At 47.1% G+C, this 20,214-nt stretch overlaps 3 protein-coding genes across 6 annotated transcripts; all 3 read left to right on the top strand.

The window, feature by feature from the left end:
• Nucleotides 1-300: 300 nt before the first annotated feature.
• On the top strand, nucleotides 301-12,915 carry xdh (xanthine dehydrogenase). 2 transcript variants are annotated; one of them, XM_026301280.2, is made up of 35 exons: nucleotides 311-468; nucleotides 1,156-1,213; nucleotides 2,004-2,100; nucleotides 2,288-2,396; nucleotides 2,755-2,881; nucleotides 2,972-3,033; nucleotides 3,440-3,523; nucleotides 3,602-3,682; nucleotides 3,807-3,951; nucleotides 4,186-4,278; nucleotides 4,657-4,808; nucleotides 5,640-5,733; nucleotides 6,115-6,224; nucleotides 6,488-6,672; nucleotides 6,745-6,907; nucleotides 7,179-7,268; nucleotides 7,599-7,768; nucleotides 7,845-7,971; nucleotides 8,044-8,163; nucleotides 8,289-8,385; nucleotides 8,463-8,587; nucleotides 8,918-9,051; nucleotides 9,121-9,208; nucleotides 9,319-9,405; nucleotides 9,480-9,671; nucleotides 9,753-9,898; nucleotides 10,249-10,330; nucleotides 10,408-10,503; nucleotides 11,020-11,223; nucleotides 11,352-11,404; nucleotides 11,481-11,595; nucleotides 11,726-11,791; nucleotides 11,878-12,066; nucleotides 12,153-12,320; nucleotides 12,606-12,915. In XM_026301280.2, the coding sequence occupies exons 1-35, from the start codon at nucleotides 385-387 to the stop codon at nucleotides 12,654-12,656; spliced, it is 4,044 nt and encodes a 1,347-aa protein (XP_026157065.1). In that variant the 5' UTR covers nucleotides 311-384; the 3' UTR covers nucleotides 12,657-12,915. The 2 variants fall into 2 exon arrangements, with proteins under 2 accessions (XP_026157063.1, XP_026157065.1); XM_026301278.2 differs by having other exon boundaries at nucleotides 301-468; nucleotides 7,845-8,163.
• A 270-nt stretch (nucleotides 12,916-13,185) lies between these two features.
• LOC113127104 (tetraspanin-7-like) lies at nucleotides 13,186-16,472 on the top strand. Of its 3 annotated transcripts, XM_026301360.2 has the most exons (9): nucleotides 13,186-13,604; nucleotides 13,777-13,940; nucleotides 14,833-15,021; nucleotides 15,132-15,206; nucleotides 15,287-15,382; nucleotides 15,479-15,634; nucleotides 15,885-15,968; nucleotides 16,087-16,169; nucleotides 16,243-16,472. In XM_026301360.2, the coding sequence occupies exons 2-8, from the start codon at nucleotides 13,860-13,862 to the stop codon at nucleotides 16,153-16,155; spliced, it is 750 nt and encodes a 249-aa protein (XP_026157145.1). In that variant the 5' UTR covers nucleotides 13,186-13,604; nucleotides 13,777-13,859; the 3' UTR covers nucleotides 16,156-16,169; nucleotides 16,243-16,472. The 3 variants fall into 3 exon arrangements, with proteins under 3 accessions (XP_026157145.1, XP_026157146.1, XP_026157148.1); XM_026301361.1 differs by lacking the exon at nucleotides 13,186-13,604 and having other exon boundaries at nucleotides 13,864-13,940; nucleotides 14,328-15,021; XM_026301363.1 differs by lacking the exon at nucleotides 13,186-13,604 and having other exon boundaries at nucleotides 13,888-13,940; nucleotides 14,798-15,021.
• A 542-nt stretch (nucleotides 16,473-17,014) lies between these two features.
• Nucleotides 17,015-19,979, top strand: LOC113127109 (mid1-interacting protein 1-B-like). Its single transcript, XM_026301370.2, has 2 exons — nucleotides 17,015-17,334; nucleotides 17,938-19,979. The coding sequence occupies exon 2, from the start codon at nucleotides 18,195-18,197 to the stop codon at nucleotides 18,630-18,632; it is 438 nt and encodes a 145-aa protein (XP_026157155.1). The 5' UTR covers nucleotides 17,015-17,334; nucleotides 17,938-18,194; the 3' UTR covers nucleotides 18,633-19,979.
• The last annotated feature ends 235 nt before the right edge of the window (nucleotides 19,980-20,214 follow it).

A 20,214-nucleotide genomic window follows, 5' to 3' on the forward strand; every position in this document is an offset into this window, starting at 1 on the left:
TTCTGCTGAAATGTGTGTGTGTGTGTGTGTGTGTGTGTGTGCACAGCTGGATAACAAGACCTCTCCAGATGTGAAGTAAACTTCATTTAGTTTAATCTGTTAAAAATATTTGGTGTTTTTATAAAATTAATAATCAATAACGTGCTAGAAATTATCAATTGGCTGCGTCTCTTGTCCATATTCATCAAACCTCATTCAGCAATTTGCAGAAGTTTAGTTTGGCTCACCTGGACGCACCTTCAGGTTTGCTGGGTCACGGTGTTTCAGGAGGGGAGGGGCAGGTTCAGACTCAAGGTGCCTGATGGACACACCTCTCTGCGCAGGGTCCAGCCCCGGATCCGCGACGCCCCGGATCATTGAAGACCGACGCAGAGGACCGAGAACATGAGTGAGATTAACGGGACCATGGCCGATGTGAAGACCCGGTCGGGATCTGACGACCTTATCTTCTTCGTTAATGGGCAGAAGGTAAATTATACTAACATTAATAATAAGTATTCCAAATTCTCCACATTTTAAATTAAGTTCTGCAGCTGCTTGTTATATTCCAATGAAAGTTCCGTATTTACTCGCTATTTCCGCTGCCTTTGTTTTTTATTATAAAAATATTGGAATATGACGCTTTTGTAATATAATTAAATAACAGTTACACCATTAATAACAACGAGCCTCACTCGAGCTGCATATCTTCTATATATGTGTTAAGCTTTAAGCTGAATAACATTATAATACGATAATAAATAACAAAATGCTTCAGCCCTGTGTGTTAAACACTTCCTGTGTGGTGTTGTACTACAAACTAAAAGAGATTAGAAATGTTAGAAATGAAATAAATTGGTAAAAAGCAAAGTTAGAACCAGAATGTAAATAATACGAAAAGCTGTGGATATATAGACACTTTAGTGAGGGACCCACAGTTTCTAATTTCTAGGCAGCATAACTACTAAAAGTGTGTGTGATACTAATAAAACAAAACAGAAACTAATAAAACAAATACAGGAATCAATGAAATAAAAGATAAAATTCAGTTTTGTTTATTGTTTTAGGAGCAAAATAATAAACAGATTTCTCATCTTCTCACCTGTGCATGAAACTTGACACCTGAATATGAGCAAAATATGAACCTGAAGTGTGTTTTGGTTTGTCCTGCTGCAGATTGTTGAGACGAACGCAGATCCTGAGACGACCCTGTTGGTGTATCTGAGGAGGAAACGTAGGATCATACACATATGTCTATAAAAACAGTCGATCCTGTACGAGCTGAACTTTGTCCTCGATGACTGTTTTGAGTGTAATGGTCATGAGTTTTCCTGTTTCACAATTTGCCGCTCTCATACTTCATTTTATTGTTGTTCACGCCCTTCTTTTTGCCTTTCTGTTCCTTCAGTTCAGCTGCTGGTCCTCGCTCAGAACCTGAGCCTTAGTCAGACAAATCAAAAGACTCGGAGAGGGATTTTATTTTGAAATACAGATGTGGACATAAAAAAAACACTAAGCTACAGCTGCTAGTGTTTTGTAGTTAATTAGTGTCTTATAATGTACAGTTTGGTCTGTTCCACCACAGGTCAGTGACTGGCCCTGAGATAACAATCAGTCAAAGTCCATATAATCTTTAAACAGAGCTGCAGTTTTTCAAAATAACAGCTCAGGAGAAAATAAAAGCTTGTACGTGGAGCTGATTCCCTCCTCGTCTTTGCCTTTTTCAGTAAAACCTGCTTAACTCCAACTTTAATACCAGGACCACAGAAAGTCCTGCTCTCTGATTGGCTGCCAGGTGTGTGTTAACACAATCAGATCAGGGTGATTGAAGCTGCATGTAACCATAGCAACTGTAAAGATGCTTCAGGCAGTTAATGGACTCCATAAGACACAAGGCATCTGTGCAGACTATCTGTCCAGTCTGCACAGACGCCTTGTGTCTTATGGTCATGAACTGGTTGACAGTGAGGGATTGACAGTCCCAGGTCAGATTGTGTGTCAGTCAGACTGTCTCTGTGTTTCAGTGGGTCTGACGGGAACGAAGCTGGGCTGTGCTGAGGGCGGATGTGGAGCCTGTACGGTCATGCTGTCCCGATACCTGCCCCACTCTGAGCAGCTGCTGTATCCAAACGCTGTGTGTGTGTGTGTGTGTGTGTGTGTGTGTGTGTGTGTGTGTGTGTGTGTGTGTGTGTGTGTGTGTGTGTGTGTGTGTGTGTTGATGATCAGCTGCAGTCATATGCTGCCGCCTGTAGCCTGAGGCCTTTCATGCTTGTGTCACAGCTGATCACTGGGATCTTTAACTCTGCAGTCATTACGCCATCAACGCCTGTCTGGCCCCCATCTGCTCCCTACACCTGGTCGCCGTGACGACCGTGGAGGGCATCGGTAGCGTGGCACAAAAACTACACCCTGTACAGGTAAAACTCCGACCAACACGTTGTGTAGAAACCAGTTTCCATCTGGTGTATTGATGTGAACATCACAGCACCAGGTGTGAAACTGAAGAAGCCTCTGGAATCTCGAGTCTCGTCCACACGTGGAGCCAATCAGTGATCAGTACAGGCGGCACTAATTCACTGGTGCTTTTCCCTATAGGGTGGTGTTGGTTTAGTGGGTGTGTTGGATCAACACACGGAGGAAACTGCAAACAGTGCTGTTAGATTTTCCTGCAGTGCTGTAGGTGTATCTGCTGTGACAACTTCAGGGTCCTGTTGTGTCTACAAGTCGGAGCATGTTCTGCCTGTTTTATTGTAAATGTGCTGTTTTTGTGCCCAGGAGCGAATAGCAAAGTCTCACGGCTCTCAGTGCGGCTTCTGTACCCCGGGTATGGTCATGTCCATCTACGCCCTGCTCAGGAACAACCCCACGCCCACGATGGCTGAGGTGGAGGAGGCCTTCCAAGGTATCACAAGTTACTGCAAACTAACTACACGTCTGACACGACGGGATGGAATTAAATAAAAAATTCCCCTGTTATTAATGATTGTTTCAGGAAACCTGTGTCGCTGCACCGGGTACAGACCAATCCTGGAGGGGTACAAGACCTTCACTGTGGTGAGACACGGCACATTCAGTCCGGCTCAGAGGAAACCAGAGAAAAGCCGAGATGTTCTGCTCCTGGTTTTATTAATATCAGCCCGAACTCTTTCGTTCCCCTCAGAGATTCTTACAGTTCAGATCTTCAGTTTAGTTCGTCTGAGCCACAGCAGGTCACAACATGACTCGGGTCTGATGGATTTTCCTCAGTGTTCAAATGATCAACATGGAAGTTCGACACAAACAGTTGATCAGTGTTTTCAAATGTCAAAGCGTAAAGTTCAAACCACATGACTCCAGTTAATTCAGTTATACGTTACACGGTTTGTATAACCCCAGGGACGTCAGACTGTGGTGCTCAGACCAGGTTTGTCTTTGACTTGCCGCTGGAGGCCGACTCTAGTTGTGTGTGATTGTCCTGCAGGAGGGCGGCTGCTGTGGGCGGGAGGGCGGCTGCTGTGGGACCAATGGGAGCAGAGCTGAGGAGCCGTCAGAGGACGACGTCGCTGTGAGTCTGTCATACGTCTCGCTGCTTTAACGCTGTTTTCAAACTGTTTGTTTCTGACTGCCGAGTGTTTGTGTGCAGGAGGCCACGCCCCTGTTCGACGCTGGAGCCTTTGCACCCTTTGACCCCACACAGGAAGTGATCTTCCCTCCTGAACTGATGGTAAAGGACCCACACACAACTTTTTCATCTGAAGAAATTTGAACACGCCCCCACTCCCTCTGCTCTGGATCTTGTTGGTGTGTCCTCCTTCCTTTCCTATTCTTCTTTCTGTCCTCCCACCTAGTCTCTCACTAAAGGTCAGAGGTCACGTTCGCTGTGTTTCCATGGTGAACGGGTGATGTGGCTGCAGCCCGCTAGTCTGGGCGAGTTTCTGTGTCTGAAATGGAAACACCCAGATGCCCGAGTGGTGGTGGGGAACACTGAAGTGGGTCAGTCTGTCTCACGGTCACTCGCTCATTTATTCATCCATTCATCCGTTCATTCATTTATTCATTCGTCCATCCATCCATTCATTTGTCCTCTCATCTATTCATTCGTTCATTCATTTATTCATTCGTCCATCCATCCATTCATTTGTCCTCTCATCTATTCATTCGTTCATTCTTTCATTTCATTTCATTGATTAATTGATCAATTGATTTGTTCCCTGTGTGTGTTCTCAGGCATTGAGATGAAGTTTAAGAACATGGTGTACCCAGTCATCCTGGCTCCAGCCTTCATCCCTGAACTCAACTCAGTGACTCACACTGACGACGGTGAGTACTCGTACTAATACTACAGTAGTACTGTGTAATACTAACGTACAGTGAATTAACCAACCAGGGACACAAACACTGTATCACTTTACCTACTGCAGGTTTCATTTCTACTGTGTTTTCTTTCCTCCGCCTCCAGAGAGCAGTATTTGTACTGTAGTACAGTGGTAGTACTTCATGCACAGACCCAGTACAGCCAGTTCTGACACCTGAACTTGACTAAAGACAAATGGAACCTGTTGGAATCAGCACCCACATATTTTGTCTGCACATTTTTCTTCACTGCACGACCAACATCACATGGGTGTGTGTACTGCGTGTGTACTGCGTGTGTACTGCGTGTGTACTGCGTGTGTACTGCGTCTGTGAATATCGTAGGTATCATGTTTGGGGCGGCGTGCACACTCAGCCACGTGCAGGAGGTCCTGAAACAGGCGGTGGAGACTCTTCCTCCTCATCAGACCGAAGTCTTCCTCGCTGTCCTGGAGCAGCTGCGCTGGTTCGCTGGGCAGCAGATACGCAACGTCGCGGTCAGTCTCGCCTCAGTTCAGCAACAGGTTTACATGGAGACAGGGCTGTGAAATGTACTGATCACACTGATTCAGTGAAGTGTTGCAGGAAACCAAATGCCAAGTCCAGATCTTGGGTAGGTTGGGAGGCCTGGGAGAACAATGAGGGAACATGTGGAACATGAAGCTCTTCCGGGAGACAAAAACAAAGTGACATCATTGATCACAGACACTGAGCCATAGACCAGAAAATAACCAGAGCTCGTGGACTGTTCAGGGCTCTCGATGTGCAGGGTTTTCCCAGCAAATACACACAGCCAATCAACAGACCTAGTGCCAGCTGGGATGGTCTGAGCCCGTGTCAGAGCTAATGGGTAGTTCACTGACCTGGCAGAGTAGCTGCAGCTCCAGTGGGTAGTTCAAGAACCTTAGAAAAATAGAGGCAGGAGTGAAGGTTAATGGATAGTTTAGAGTTATCTGGAGCCAAGGACATTTCTAAAAGTTACAGTAAATACAGCTGGTGAGTAGTTCAGGTGCCATGGGAGAATTAACCTTTTCCAAACACGCTGTACCACAAACACAAGTAACAGCATCACTAGGCAGGTCAGGGGGCTGGGATAATAAATATTTACAGTAAATGCGTCTTGGGCCTCGGTAGATAGTAAAGTATGGGGATCATTCCAGGAACTACACAGAGCCACTGCAGTCAGCTTGAATGCTGGTTAAACCTGCTGATGTTTTTGGTGGAAAGTGAGCAAAATATTTCAGGTTTCATATTATTATCAGTCCTTGAAAGCATCACTCTGTTACCTGCCGTATTTCTGTTAGTTTATTTGTTGTTTTTCTTTTTAGGCTGTTGGTGGAAATGTCATGACCGCCAGCCCCATATCAGACCTCAACCCTGTTTTCATGGCGGCAGGCTGCAGACTCACACTGATGGACAAAGGTAACACATCAGGTCGTCCCTGAGCTCAGTGCAGTCTGGTCTGCTCCACACACACTGACGCCCTTCACTCACACTGACGCTTAACACATTTATTTTGAAAGGTTCTGTCACGAGGTCATTTTTATCTGAATAAATACCAAAGTCACGATACTGTTCTGTGATTTGGAGACATCTGTCACAGTCGTGGTGCGTTTACTTGCTTCAAGTGACCTTTAGTGCAAAGCGCTGCTGAGTCACTGTAAACACTGCACAGTGTGTGAGTTTAGAAGTTTAACTAATGCTGAAGACTGTAAAAATATTTTCATCCTCTAGGTTTATAGTTGTTTCTGTTCACTTGTGTGAGCATGACCTCTGACCTTTGACCCTGTGTCTGTGTGTCAGATGGCAGCCGTGTGCTTCAGATGGACGACAGTTTCTTCACAGGTTACAGGCGGACGGCTCTGAGACCGCAGGAGATCCTGGCGTCCATCGAGATCCCATACAGCAAGAAGGTATGTCCTGCATCACCCTGGTAACCACGGTCACCTAGCAACCACTGTCTGTCACCTAGAAATGACATCAGTCACCTAGCAACCACTGTCTGTCACCTAGAAATGACATCAGTCACCTAGCAACCACTGTCTGTCACCTAGAAATGACATCAGTCACCTAGCAACCACTGTCTGTCACCTAGAAATGACATCAGTCACCTAGCAATCACTGTCTGTCACCCAGCAACACTCTGACTCTTGTCGGTTTGTTTCTTGTTCCTCAGACTCAGTTCGTCTCCGCCTTCAAACAGTCGCCTCGTCGGGAGGACGACATCAGCATCGTTACCACGGCAATGAGCGTCACCTTCAGTCCTGGTACAAACGTCGTGGAAGACTTGAGGCTGAGCTATGGCGGCATGGCGGCAACCACGGTGATGGCCAAGAAGACTGCGCACAGACTTCTGGGAAGGTAACACACACTCACACACACAGGAGGACTAAAGGAAGGAAGGAAAGGTGTGACAGGTGTGATGTCTTCCAGGTGCTGGGGGGAGGAGCTTCTGCAGGAGGCTTGCTCCTCATTGGCTGAAGAGATGACCCTCGACCCCTCTGCACCGGGTGGCATGGTGACCTACCGGCGAACTCTGACCCTCAGCCTCTTCTACAAATTCTACCTGACGGTGCTGCAGAAGCTCAGACTGCAGGTCTTTTATATTTTATTGTGTCGTATTGTTTCCTGGTTTTTAAAAACAGGCCCAGTAAAACACCTGCAGGACTCACAGACCTGCCTCATTAACTGAACCACAAAACCACCGCAGTGAGAAATTACATTAGTGCTGATTTTAAAATCCTCTGTGCTAATCAGGACCAGCAGTCACAGGAGACTCTTGTTTAAAGTGTTTCAGACTCTTTAAAAACTGTTGTGGTTTAAGTAGTGAACTACACAGCCCTCTGAATAAAAGTTTTTCCTCCCAGGGGGTAAATGTGGAAGTGGTCAGGTCCGACTGTCTGAGCGCTACAGAGATTTATCGTCCTCAGGCCCCGTCCAGTGTCCAGATCTACCAGGTATGAGCAGAGTCGCTGCTGGAATTATGGTCCAGGGTTGATCAGGTTACTGTCCCTGTACTTGATCTACGCCTCATTTTCATGTTTCCTGATGAACATGACATTTATTTAAAAGCAAATGTCTTATAAACTTTACTGAAGGTGACAAGTGTATGATTTGAAAATATTCAGCTCTTTTTAAAAAAAAAAGAAAAATGTTTAAAATATAAATCACTAATGAAAAAATATTTCATTTCTGCAAATCGAGAAATTTGAAATTTCAAAGTAATTGTCAGATTTCTGAGGTGAACAAGGTGAGTTCAGGTGTGTAACTCTACATTTCACCTCCAGGCGGTGCCAGAGGGGCAGAGCCAGGACGATGTGGTCGGCCGTCCCATGATGCACCTGTCGGCTCTGAAACAGGCGACGGGCGAGGCGGTTTACTGCGACGACGTGCCGCTGTACGAAAACGAACTCTACCTGTCACTCATCACCAGCAGCAAAGCTCACGCTCGCATCATGTAAGACCGTGACCTTTTCCCGACACACACCTGTTCAGCCCCCCTGCCCGGTCTAATCCAGGTGTGTGTGCTGTAGGTCTATAGATACCTCGGCAGCAGAGCGCATGCCCGGTGTCGTCTGCTGCGTGTTCGCCGATGACATCCCCGGCAGTAACGCCACCGGCCCGATCTTATACGACGAGACCGTCCTCGCCGATGGCCAGGTGTGTTGGTTTTTTTCCTCAGGTGACGTCATCAGGGTCAGGACTACGTTAACGTTGTCCCTCCCTCCGCAGGTGACCTGTGTGGGACACATTGTCGGCGCCGTGGTTGCTGTTACTCATGTTCAGGCTCAGAGAGCCGCCAAAGCCGTCAGCATCCAGTACGAAGAGCTGCAGCCTGTCGTCACCATCCAGGTGAGACCCCACACCTGGATCTCAGAGAAACTGAGGAAGTGACATTTTGTCCTCATCAAACGGAACCAGGTTTATTTTCCAGCTGGATTTATTTGTAAACAAAAGCACGTTGCTTTGATTGACAGGAGGCTATCGCCGCCCAGGCCTTCTATCAGCCAATCAGAACCATCCAGAAGGGAGACCTGGAGGCCGGGTTTAATCAGGCCAAGCACATCTTGGAAGGTGGGGCTGTCTGTGTGTATGATACTTCCTCCCAATCCCACTGATCAGCTATTGATTATCGATTGATTACCTGGCAGGTGAGATGCACATCGGAGGTCAGGAACATTTCTACCTGGAGACAAACGTGACTCTGGCCGTTCCCCGAGGAGAAGACGGAGAGATGGAGCTTTTCGTTTCCACCCAGGCTGCTGCAAAAACACAAGTACTCAGAGTACTCCTTATACTGCGTCACATACTGCATTTTGTGTTTCAGCTGATTCTACTACTTGTACTACATAGGACTGCATTTCCCTTTACTTCATCTATTCCTGCCTCTACATTTACTACATGCTACTGCTTTCCCTGCATGTACTACATCAGCTTAATATACAAACATATTGTACAAGTACCCAAACTGTACTACAAACACTACTGCTGCTGCGTACCTGCATCAGTATTTATGTTGGCAGTGATTTGCTGTGGGTTTTGTCAGTCAGTCAGTTTTATATCTACAAACTATAAAACAAGAAACCCGTCCGTCTCTTCGACGTAGTCTCTGGTGGCGAAGGCGTTGGGCGTCCCTGAGAACAGGGTGCTGGTCCGGGTGAAGAGGATGGGCGGAGGTTTTGGTGGGAAGGAGAGCCGAACCACCTTGTTGTCGACTGTTGTCGCTGTGGCAGCAAACAAGTACGTGTGTCGGCCACCTACTTTTTGTTTTTAAAGTCTGACAGGGATTAAATAGTTTCTGGGTTTCAGGCTGAAGCGGCCCGTCAGGTGCATGTTGGACAGAGATGAGGACATGTTGATCACAGGAGGGAGACACCCCTTCCATGGGAAATACAAGGTGTGAGGCCTGTTCTATCAAAGGAACTGTGCTGTTGAGAAAGTTCCTTCCTCCTATTAAAAATGGTCTGCCCTGGTCTTTTGCTCTGTTGTCCTCTCGTCCTGCTCCAGGTTGGGTTTCTTGGCAGCGGTAAGGTCGTGGCTCTGGACGTGTCGTACTACAGTAACTGTGGAAACTCCATGGACCTTTCTCTGCCAGTGAGTATCATCAGTACCCTGAGTGTTTCCTCGCATGCTGCTGATTGACTGATGTCACCTGCCTGTTGGGCCAGATCATGGAGCGCGCTCTGTTCCACATGGAGAACTCGTACAGCGTGGCCAACGTTCGCGGCCGTGGCTTCCTGTGCCGCACCAACCTGCCGTCCAACACCGCCTTCAGAGGCTTCGGAGGGCCGCAAGGCATGATGATCGCTGAGAGCTGGATAACGGATGTGGCTCAGAGTCTGGGCAGGCCGAGCGAGGAGGTACCTCGATGGGTGAAGTCGGAAAAGATGAAGGAACAGAACTATGATCAGCCTCTAATTAGTGTCTCTGTCCACCAACAGGTGCGTCGGTTGAACCTGTACACAGAAGGTGAGTCCACACCCTACAACCAGGTCCTGGATCACGTTACCCTGGACCGCTGCTGGGACGAGTGCCTGTCACGGTCGAGGTACCACCAACGCCAAGCTGCCATCGACCTCTACAACCGGTAACTCACTGAGGCTCTAACCCTTTCACCACCGTTTAGCACAACGAGTCCAGTTAAAGTCCTGAGACTGTGTCAGGTTCTTCAATAAATCCTGTGACTGCATTTGTTAAACTACCATCACATTCTCTGTTAGGAAAGAGGTTTCAGCTAAAGTTTTCTGAGGTTGTGGTTCAGCTCTAAAACATAAAGCGAACCAAAGTTTCTGCCCTCAGTCTTTGCAGCTGGTCGGGTCCTGCACTGTGGAAATGAAAGAATTTAATCAACATGCGAAAAGGGTTCCAGCAGTCTGTGTCTGACCGATAAAAGAAATGAAGACCTGGTTGAACTTTAGTTTTGTTTCCTCTGTGCAGACAGAACCGGTGGACCAAACGTGGACTTGCCATTGTGCCCACCAAGTTTGGCATCAGCTTCACTGCCATCTTCCTTAACCAGGTCTGACCCACAACAAACAGCTGAATGTTTCGGTAAAATGTGGGTTTTTCTTAAGACCTGAATCTGTGTCTCTTCAGGCTGGAGCTCTGGTTCACATCTACACCGACGGTTCAGTGCTGTTGACTCATGGTGGGACAGAGATGGGACAGGGACTCCACACTAAGATGGTCCAGGTACTGAAGCTCGACAAAGCACGCTGTTGTTTTTTAAATCTTTGTGGGGTGGGTGGGGTTTGGGGCTGATTTCATCCCCTTTGTGCAGTTGGTTTGTTAATTTCAGTATAAGCAGCACCATCTAGTGGCTCTTAGAGGAACTGCAGCTCCACACAGCTGGGGTGCAGGGGTCAGGAAGGGGGTTAGTTTTCGACGTGTAGAAGAAGAAGAAGAAGAACACAGGTTTCCTCAACAGCTCATTTACACCAGCAGGTACAAATAAAAATGATAATAAAAACAAAGTTTAAATTCAAATAGAGGAAAAGAAGCTACTGTTGCAGGCAGAACTGTAACGGAGTGATTCCACACTGACCATAAGGGGTTTGCTGACCCATCCCCAGATATTTGATATGACATCTGATATTATTTTATTTTTATTTTATTAATCATCAGCTGCTCCTCCTTCCATCTATCATCTGCAAACATGCGTTTATTTATTGAAACTAACATTGAAATCAAGTCTGTGTGTGTTTCCAGGTTGCCAGCAGAGTTCTGGGTATCCCCTGTTCTAAGATCCACATCTCAGAGACGAGCACCAACACGGTCCCCAACACCAGCCCCACCGCCGCCTCCGCCTCCTCCGACCTCAACGGGGCCGCCGTGCAGAACGCCTGCAAGGTCCTGGTGAGCCGCCTGGAGCCATATAAAACCAGGAACCCTGAAGGATCATGGGATGACTGGGTGAGCAGGAGTAGGAGGAATATTTGTAGTAACTGTACATACATTTGTGTAAACAGTCGATGGTTATAGTTCTCAGTTCATTTTACACTTGGTGAAATAGACCAAAGGTGTTTCTGTCTCTGGTTCAGGTGAAGGCCGCGTACTTCGACAGGGTCAGTCTCAGCGCAAATGGATTTTACAAGTGAGTTTGTCACTTTTCAGTAAATTTGTTGGAGATGAAATTCAGGACGTGAAGTTCAGGGCAGTGTTTTCTTCAGGACTCCAGATCTTGGTTATGACTTTGAGTCAAACTCTGGCCGAGCCTTCAACTACTTCAGCTACGGCGTGGCCTGTTCAGAGGTGGAGGTCGACTGTCTGACCGGAGCTCACAAGGTCGGCACAAACCAAATTTAAAAAGGCGATTAGATGCAAATGTTAATGTTTCCATCTTTAGATATTTTAAAATGAAGCCACAGCTCAAAGGTTTTTCACCATGAGATCATCCCGTATGTTTGTATTGCAGAACCTGAGCACCACCATAGTGATGGATGTTGGTCACAGCCTCAATCCAGCTCTGGACATTGGGCAGGTGAGTCCATCAATCAGCCATTTCCTCAGTAAATCAATTAGTGTTCACCAGATGTCTGAACCCTCAGGTGTCCTCTGTCCCTGTAGGTGGAGGGGGGCTTCATGCAGGGTCTGGGTCTCTTCACCCTGGAGGAGCTTCATTATTCCCCCCAGGGCGTCCTCCTCACACGAGGTCCGGGTTCTTATAAGATCCCGGCCTTTGGTGACATTCCTGCCCAGCTGAGTGTGTCGCTGCTCCGGGACGCCACGAACGACAAGGCCATCTTCGCCTCAAAGGTGAACCCTGAACCTCCAACCTCACCGCTCATGTTTCCACAGAGAAACTGAGGCGACATCAGCTGAACACAGACTTTTCTTTCCAGGCCGTGGGCGAGCCTCCTCTCTTCTTGGCATCATCGGTTTTCTACGCCATCAAAGACGCCATCAGCGCAGCCCGGGCAGAGTCGGGCGTCAGCGGGCCGTTCAGGCTGGACAGCCCCGCATCCGCCGAGAGGATCCGCAATGCCTGCATGGACCAGTTCACCAAACTGGTAAGAAGCTCCTTCAGCCCGAATCATCACATGTACACACAAGATGCACTAAAAGAGTCACGTGACGCCGTCCATCTTCGGATCAGACAGATCAGCAGGTTCCATCAGATGTCCTGGTTCTGTTTCTGCAGGAGTGTCAGTGATGATAAAACATTAATGTCGGGTATCACCGAGATCTGCAGCCTTAAATTTGTCTTTGCTAAAACCAAACCAGGCCCAAACTGCTCCGATTACTTAGACTAATACTGTACCAGGTACATTTAATTTCCCGTTTCTGTGTTTCAGTGCCCTCCTGCAGAACCCGGTACCTTCACCCCCTGGTCCATACAGGTCTAGAGAGGGAAAATTACCAGTGACGGTCCCTGGGACTGTAAAACTCCAAAAACCCAACAAGCGCACAAGTCAGGGTCTGACTGACTCCACCCACAGCTCATGGTGCTGCTGGTTTTACCAACACTGTGGACTAATCATTGTGTTGATTCTTTTCCTGATGTGATTCGATCTTTCATGATTAACTGTAACTTCCACAGCTGTAGTTTACACGCTGCATGTACACATATGGACACGTACAAGACCAATAAAACCTTTAGGAAAAGCATCTCTTCTTCTTGTGTGCTGGTGTGAACGCTGGGTGGGGTCTGAGCTTCACGGTGAGGTGTCGCAGCCGGAGTCACCTCCGTGCTGATTGTGTGGTCAGAGTGTGAAATATGAGGGTCAGGTCTTTGTTTTATCGCCTCCAGACCACAACCCACATGTGGCGCAGCACGTCTGACCCGCTCTCACGTCTTGCTGTCCCGCTGCACGTACACACACCCACGCTGCCCGTGCACCAGCCTCCCTCTGATTTTCATCTTGTTCAGTATCAGATAGCAGCTTTGAAGGAACCCAGTCGGTGTTCACCACCAGCCAAAGTTTGAATCACTTCCATGTTTCAGCTCAGGTCCAGGGCTGAAGCTGAACAGGTCCAAAGTGGTAAAGTGTCAGAAAGTGAAATGTCTTGGCTTCCTTCCATCTTTCCTGCAGCAGCAGAAGGAAATGAAGCCTTGGAAATGGATGTAAACAGTTTCCTCCAGGTGTCCCAGCTCTGGCTGAGTCCTTCCAACAAACTGTGTGTGTATAAAGACTGGGGTCCATTATTTGGACCATCCAGCCCAGCAGGAAGCAGGACTGGGTCTGGCTGGTCCAATGAACAAAGGGAGTCAGCTTCAAATGATGGAACGACAGCTCAGTCTCCAGACTCTCCAGGTGAAGAGGGGAAGACACCTATGGGTGCAACAACAACAGGTGCTGTCTGTCCCAACAATATTAGATTCGGCCACAGGGTGTGAGGCTGCTGGAGGATCCAGGATTCACATCATGTTTACTGAGACGGCTCTGCTCCCTGTGGGCAGCAGTCTGTACAAACAGCAGAGGGCGCCCTCAGCTTCTGACTTCCTGTTGTGTTTCCTGCCTGCAGACCTGTGGGAGAGAGACCCTTACACACAAAGAGAGACACGGCGAGAGAGGGTCCAGGTTTAGCTGTGCAGGCTCAGTTGGATTATGGCTCCGAGAAGGATGGAAACCAGGCCGGTGATCTTCTGCCTGAAGACGCTGCTGCTGCTTTACTCCTTCATCTTCTGGGTGAGAAACATGAACAAACATGAAAAATGTTCTTTTATTCATATTTTCAATCTTTGGATAAAGGGACAGTTTTTTACAAAACATTTCCATTAGTGCAGAATAAAACCACAACACAAATAAAAACATAATGATAAATAAACATGTGCAGTTAAAAACCTGCTTTTAAAGTTTGAGTTTTAAAGATTTAACATGTTTAAATTATTCCAGGAAATGACTTCTGAAGGTTTTAATGTCGATGTTGTGTCTTTGTGTCTTCACACATTTAAAGATCTTTATATTCGCACCTGATCCAAACCAAATCAGATTTTATTGTATTCACTGTTATTTGTCTATAAAGGCCAGTTTCATGTCAGAGGAAGAAACTGGTGGAAAGTTTTATTCCTACAGATGTAGGTCGGAGGTCGGAGGTCACCGGAGCAGTAATTATCTGGACTGTGAGGATTGAGGAGGCGGCTGCAGCGTCGGCACTCGGACGATAATGAGGAAAGAAAGTGACTCGACCTGAGGAAACGTCACAGCCAATAATTACAAATTGATGTCTGATCAGGGTAAAAACCGATGCTGCTCAGATCCAGCCCCTGATCCAGGCTGCCACCTGGGCCTGCAGGTTCTGCTCCGTAGTGTTAGTACTGTTACTGCAGTAGCTGCTTTAATCCAGCTGTTGTTGTGCAGGTGATTGTGGGTCACAGCCTCTTTCCTGCTCTGCCTGCTGGTCTGCTGCAGCTGTTGTCCTGGCTGACTGTTCTTCTTCCCGCCTGTTTGCCAGTTTGTCACCTCGGTGTCAGAGCTCATTACAGTCATGTGCTGCTGGATCACACCCTGTCACTCCTGTGTCTCTGTGATTCAGTCCGCTGCAGAGAAAACAGCCTGACCTTTAGCCCCTCCCCCTCAGGTGACAGGTGTGGTGCTGCTGGCCGTGGGGTTGTGGTGGAAGTTCATGTTGGGCCCCTACATGCTGTTGATCTCCAGCGGCCCCTCCAACGTGCCGTACGTGCTCACCGGCACCGGAGCGGCCATCGTCCTGTTCGGACTGTTCGGCTGCTTCGCCACCTGCAGGGGCCGCCCCTGGATGTTACAGCTGGTCTGTGTCCTGTTTAACCCTTAGTTTAATCCATGTTGCTTCTTTACCATCCACATCTGCATGTGACCTCAGTGTGACCTGTGTCACTGTGACCTCTGACCTCTCCTCAGTACGCCGTGTTTCTGTCTCTCATCTTTCTGACTGAACTCATCGCTGGAATCTCTGGATTCGTTTTTCGCCACGAGGTGAAAATGCACAAAAACACGTTTGTCCCCAACACAAAATCAGTTTAAACAAGACACTGACGACACGTGTTTGTTTTCAGATTAAAGGGACGTTCCTCGTCACGTACAGCAACGCGGTGCTGAAGTATGACGGACGAGATGACGGGAGTCTGGCTGTGGACGATGTTCAGCGCAGGGTTAGTGTTTCCTTACTCTCAGGACAATCTTTCTATGCAGCATAAACCATCAGACCCGTCCCTCCTGTTTTCTAAGTGATGTTGTGTGTCTGACAGCTGCACTGCTGTGGCGTTTCTAACTACACCAGCTGGTTCAGCAGTGCGTATTTCCCGGTCAGGGGGATTCCTGCCAGCTGCTGCGTGAGTTTCTCCGACTGCAGCGAGGCAGACCTGAAGAACGCGACTCTGGCTGCACGTAAAGTCTACAAACAGGTGGGAAACACACGTGACACTCATCATGTGACTGGAAGAAGGAAACCTGACAGGCTGAGGTTTGATCCATCAATTTCAGCAACTCAAACCGAAATAAGGTTTTAGCAGATTTCAGAGTTAAATTTGAGTCATTTTAAAATAGTTTTGAACATTAATTTTTACCTTCTGCAAATTACAACACAGTCGACTGATGGAACAGATGAACACGTGATTGAATGAATGGATTAAAGGATGAACTCTGTGTCTGCAGGGTTGCTATGAGTTGGTGACGTCCTTCATAGAGAGCAACATGGGGATTGTCGCTGGAGTTACCTTTGGCATCGCCTTCTCCCAGGTGTGAACCACAGTCTGACTCCTACAAATATAACACAATGCTGCAGATCCCAACGTCTCATTGGTCTCATTTAAACCTTTTTAAAGTGTGTGAATTATAAACATCCATCTCTGTGCAGCTGATAGGGATGTCTCTGGCCTGTTGTTTATCTCGCTTCATCACCGCCAACCAGTATGAGATGGTCTGACAGGTAACACACAGGTAAATATATAACCTACACCTGTTTGGGTGCTCAGACTTAGATGGCGTGTTCATGTCTGTCTTCTGATTTTAGTTCCAGAAAAGACTCAAGGAGGCAGTCACCATAGAAACCTGGTCCGACTGAAGGTCATCCAGCCCTGCGGCCTGAGAGCGTGTGTAAAAGTCCTTAATTTATATTTGTCAGGTTTTTATTACTGTGTTTTGTACATGACTTCACGCAGCAGGTTCACACTGATGACTGAGGAGTTTAAAGGACAATGTTTTCAAATGTCATGTTGTTAGAAATAAACCAGGAAAACAAACCGAGAACTTTCATCTGTTTATCTTTTATTGAAAATAAATGAGTGAAGTCCGCGCTGCTCTGTCTGCTGTCAACAGGAAATATCTGTGTATGTAAAGGTAGTAATGTCAGTCAGCGAGGACATGAACTGACCTGAGAACATTAAAATGATTTTAGCAAACTGACACAAACAGTCTTGTGCTGCAAACAGTAGGAATAATATGCTTTTTAGTGAGCAGTCTGTATTTAGTCTTTTTGTTTTATTTGTTGTGGATATAAGATTTTAGGATGGGAGAGAATGTTATATTATTATTCCTGTTTTATCTGTAGACCATGAGGTTTTCAGTCCTTATTCGATTTATATATTTTATGTTCTGCTTACAAATCACCTGCTTCACCCTGTTTATTATTAAAAACACCGGGTAAGAGATTAATTAGTCCGACCAAGTTTATTGGTCTCCCCAGCTGTCACTTTAAGACGACTGACCAATACAGACGCAGAGCTGACGCCAAAGCCCTCCCTCCGGAAACGGGCGGAGTGCAACCAAATGGGGACAAACTGCAGGAAAAGTTTCATCATTTTGATTTGAACAAGTTTTAAATTTTAAATTAATATTTAAAAATAATAAATAAACAGTTTCCGTTCATTTTCAGCTTCGATAGAAGTTGTTTATTAACGGTACTGATCGATTATTATTGATTCAAGTAACTGACTCCGCCCCTCCCGCCTCGGCTGATGTGACCGAACTAACCCCCAGTCAGGGTAACGGACTCACGGCAGCGGCTCACACCCACAGACAGCACCGACACGGGGACTCAGGGACTCTCCAGCATCTGCACTGCGGCGGTTTTGGGGCCGGTGTAGCCGGAACGACTTCACCCAGGGTGGGTAACTCTGCCGTGTCTGTGCGGTCATTCGGTTCTCGGTAACCGGAACGTGGGGCGGTGTCACCGGAGCGTTTGCAGCCGTAACGATTCGTTCATGTCTCCCGTTTTTCGGCGGAGGATTCACCGCGTTTTGCCTCGAAACACCCCGATGGGAGACTAGTTCCGTTATCGGACATACTTCCTGTTTGTTGTTGCCGGTTAGTCGGAACATCAGTACTTGTTTACTAATTTATACTGATGTAAGTATAAAAACCGGAGATATGTCGGTTTGTTTTGTTTAGTGTTTGTGTTGTTTACTGTTCCCGTGATGAAACGAACTGGTGATAAATTGTCGTGTCCGATAATGGAAGCAGATAAATAACGTTGATTCCTATGGGAGCAGCTGCTAATGGGCTCGATGGTTCATCGCGGACTAAACTAAATTAATAATGACGCCCGACATTACGTCACTTACCGGGGAAATGACGGTAACCGGGAAACTGTTAGCTCGTTTGTGTTAGCCTGCTGATGCTAGCAGAAGGAAGCAGGTGGAGACTTCCTGGTTTTTTCTTCTATCTTTGGGTCTATGTGGAAGCTAACCTGCAGCCTCTTCTGTTGCAGCTTGTTGAGGTGAAACGTCTGGTCTGCGTCCAGCAGCAGGGGCGGTCTCCATCCCTGACAGGGACCCTGTGCTTCCAGGGTCGAACTGTAACCAGGAAGTGGGCTTGGGGATCCACGTTGGAGTGGTGAGGTCGACTCGGGTCAGTAAAGACGTGACCCAGGATCTGGCTGCAGCCTCCTGCTAATCCTCTAAAGAGCATTAGCAGGCTAAGTTTGTCCCTGACAGTGACAGGAAGTGAAAAAGGGCTTTGCTCACCATGATGCAGACGTCCGACTCCTACAACCAGAAGAACTCGCTCTTCAATGCTATGAATCGCTTCATTGGTGCCGTTAACAACATGGACCAAACGGTGATGGTGCCCAACCTGCTGCGGGACGTCCCACTGGACGAGGACACGAAGGCGGCGCCAGATGCCAACGGCACCGCTGCCGCCACCTCCTACTTCCAGCAGGACGCGGACATGTACAGCTCGTACGTCCTACTCAAGTCCATCCGAAACGACATCGAGTGGGGCGTCCTACAGGGCGACGGGCGGGCGAAGGAAAAGGCTGGAGGGCCAGAGGTGGAGGAGGACGACCTGGAGAAACAGTTTCGTTTCCATCTGACTGGACTCCACACAGTTCTGTCCAAACTGACGCACAAGGCCAACACGCTGACGAACCGCTACAAGGAGGAGATCGGCTGCGGGAACTGACCTCGGACGGATTCGTATCTAGAAATTAGTTCACCCACAGACATGTTTTATTCAGACTTTAGCTCATTAAGAACGAATCAGTCCGGACAAGGAAAAACGTGTAGAGACCTGAAGCTGAAACCCCGATCAGTTACTGAAACAAAGAACCTTTGGAGTCCTGAGGTCAAACCCAGGACACCAAAGGTCACCACTTGTGAGTGAAACAGGAAATACACTGTTCATAGGTCATAAGCCCCGCCCCCTCGATGTTAGTGGCTCGAACATGATTTGGGTCTATGTTACTACACTGATCTGGGGTCAGGTGGTCGTTTTTCTTTCATTGGCAGCTTTTTCCACCAGTGGTTTCCAGAATCTAAAAGTGAGTCCCAAAAACAAGATGGCAGCCGTGGTCATTGATGTAGCTTCAGCAGCGGCAGGAAAAGGAAACGTGTCATTTTTACCTGCAGTGGATTTGGAAAAGATGGAAACTAATTAATGAGCTAAATTATGCAGAAAACATTTCTATTGTTGGACTGAGGCTTTTGGGATCGGACTAATACCTGGAGAAAATGCAAAGCCTGTCCAGGTATTAGTCCAGACCTGTAGGGACACTGAGGCTGTGTAGTTTGCACTGTGTGTTCAGGGTTTCTGTGTTTGCTCTTCTATGCAAACGCACTGAGACTGAAACAGAGATGTTTGTTTTCATATGTAAACATGTTCGACTGCAGACGCACAAACTGGACAGAAGCTGTGGCTTCATCGTCAGAACAAAACGTTCCGACCTGCTTCACGTTTATCACCAGGGACAAGTTCAGGTGCGTGAGAACTTTGATTGAATCCTGACTTCAGGTTGATGCAGTGAGTTTGTTTAGTTTCCAGACATTTCAGCAGACCTGAGGGTTTCCTGATCTTCTGTCTTCAGTCACAGGAAACTGAATCATTTATTAAAACATGTCGAGGCCTAAACACTGAATTGTTGATATGAAAAGTTAATAAAGTTCAGTGTATTTGTTTGGCACCAAATCACAGTAAAGTCATGTAAAGGCACTTTCCATAGAAGCCAAACCAGTCTCTCAGGAGCACTCAGTCCAATTTGACATCTTCAAAGTCCAAAACCCCAAAATCCTGAGTTTCCTGTGATGAAAGGCAGAAAATCTTGAAAGTCTTTCCTGAACCTTAAAGAAACCAGATGTCATTTCAGTTGAATAGAAACTGTTAATTTCAGCAGCTGAAGCAGCAGCTGTGATATTTGGACTAGGAAAGACATGAGGTTGTTCATGGTGACAATGAGGCTGCACCTTCCACAGAGCTATGCATTTTTCTATTTAATGCCCAGCTGTTATGTCCAATTAAAGCTTTTGATGAGTATCCTGGTGGTTTCCTTTGTTGCAGCAGTGAGTTGGACTTCACAGTATAAATAGTACAGAGAAATGAAACAGCAAAGAGACAAAAATGACTTTCCTTGATAATCCCCATGTTTTGACTATATTTGTCTTTTAAATGTGACGTGGTCCAACGACCAAAACCTCATAAGTAAATACAGAAAATAGGTTTGAGCTCCATCTCAGGATCCGGTTCTCATCCCAGGCCACATCCCTGTTTG

This window comes from Mastacembelus armatus, chromosome 2 (genome assembly GCF_900324485.2).
Source record: "Mastacembelus armatus chromosome 2, fMasArm1.2, whole genome shotgun sequence".
In the NCBI taxonomy this organism is placed as follows: domain Eukaryota; kingdom Metazoa; phylum Chordata; class Actinopteri; order Synbranchiformes; family Mastacembelidae; genus Mastacembelus; species Mastacembelus armatus.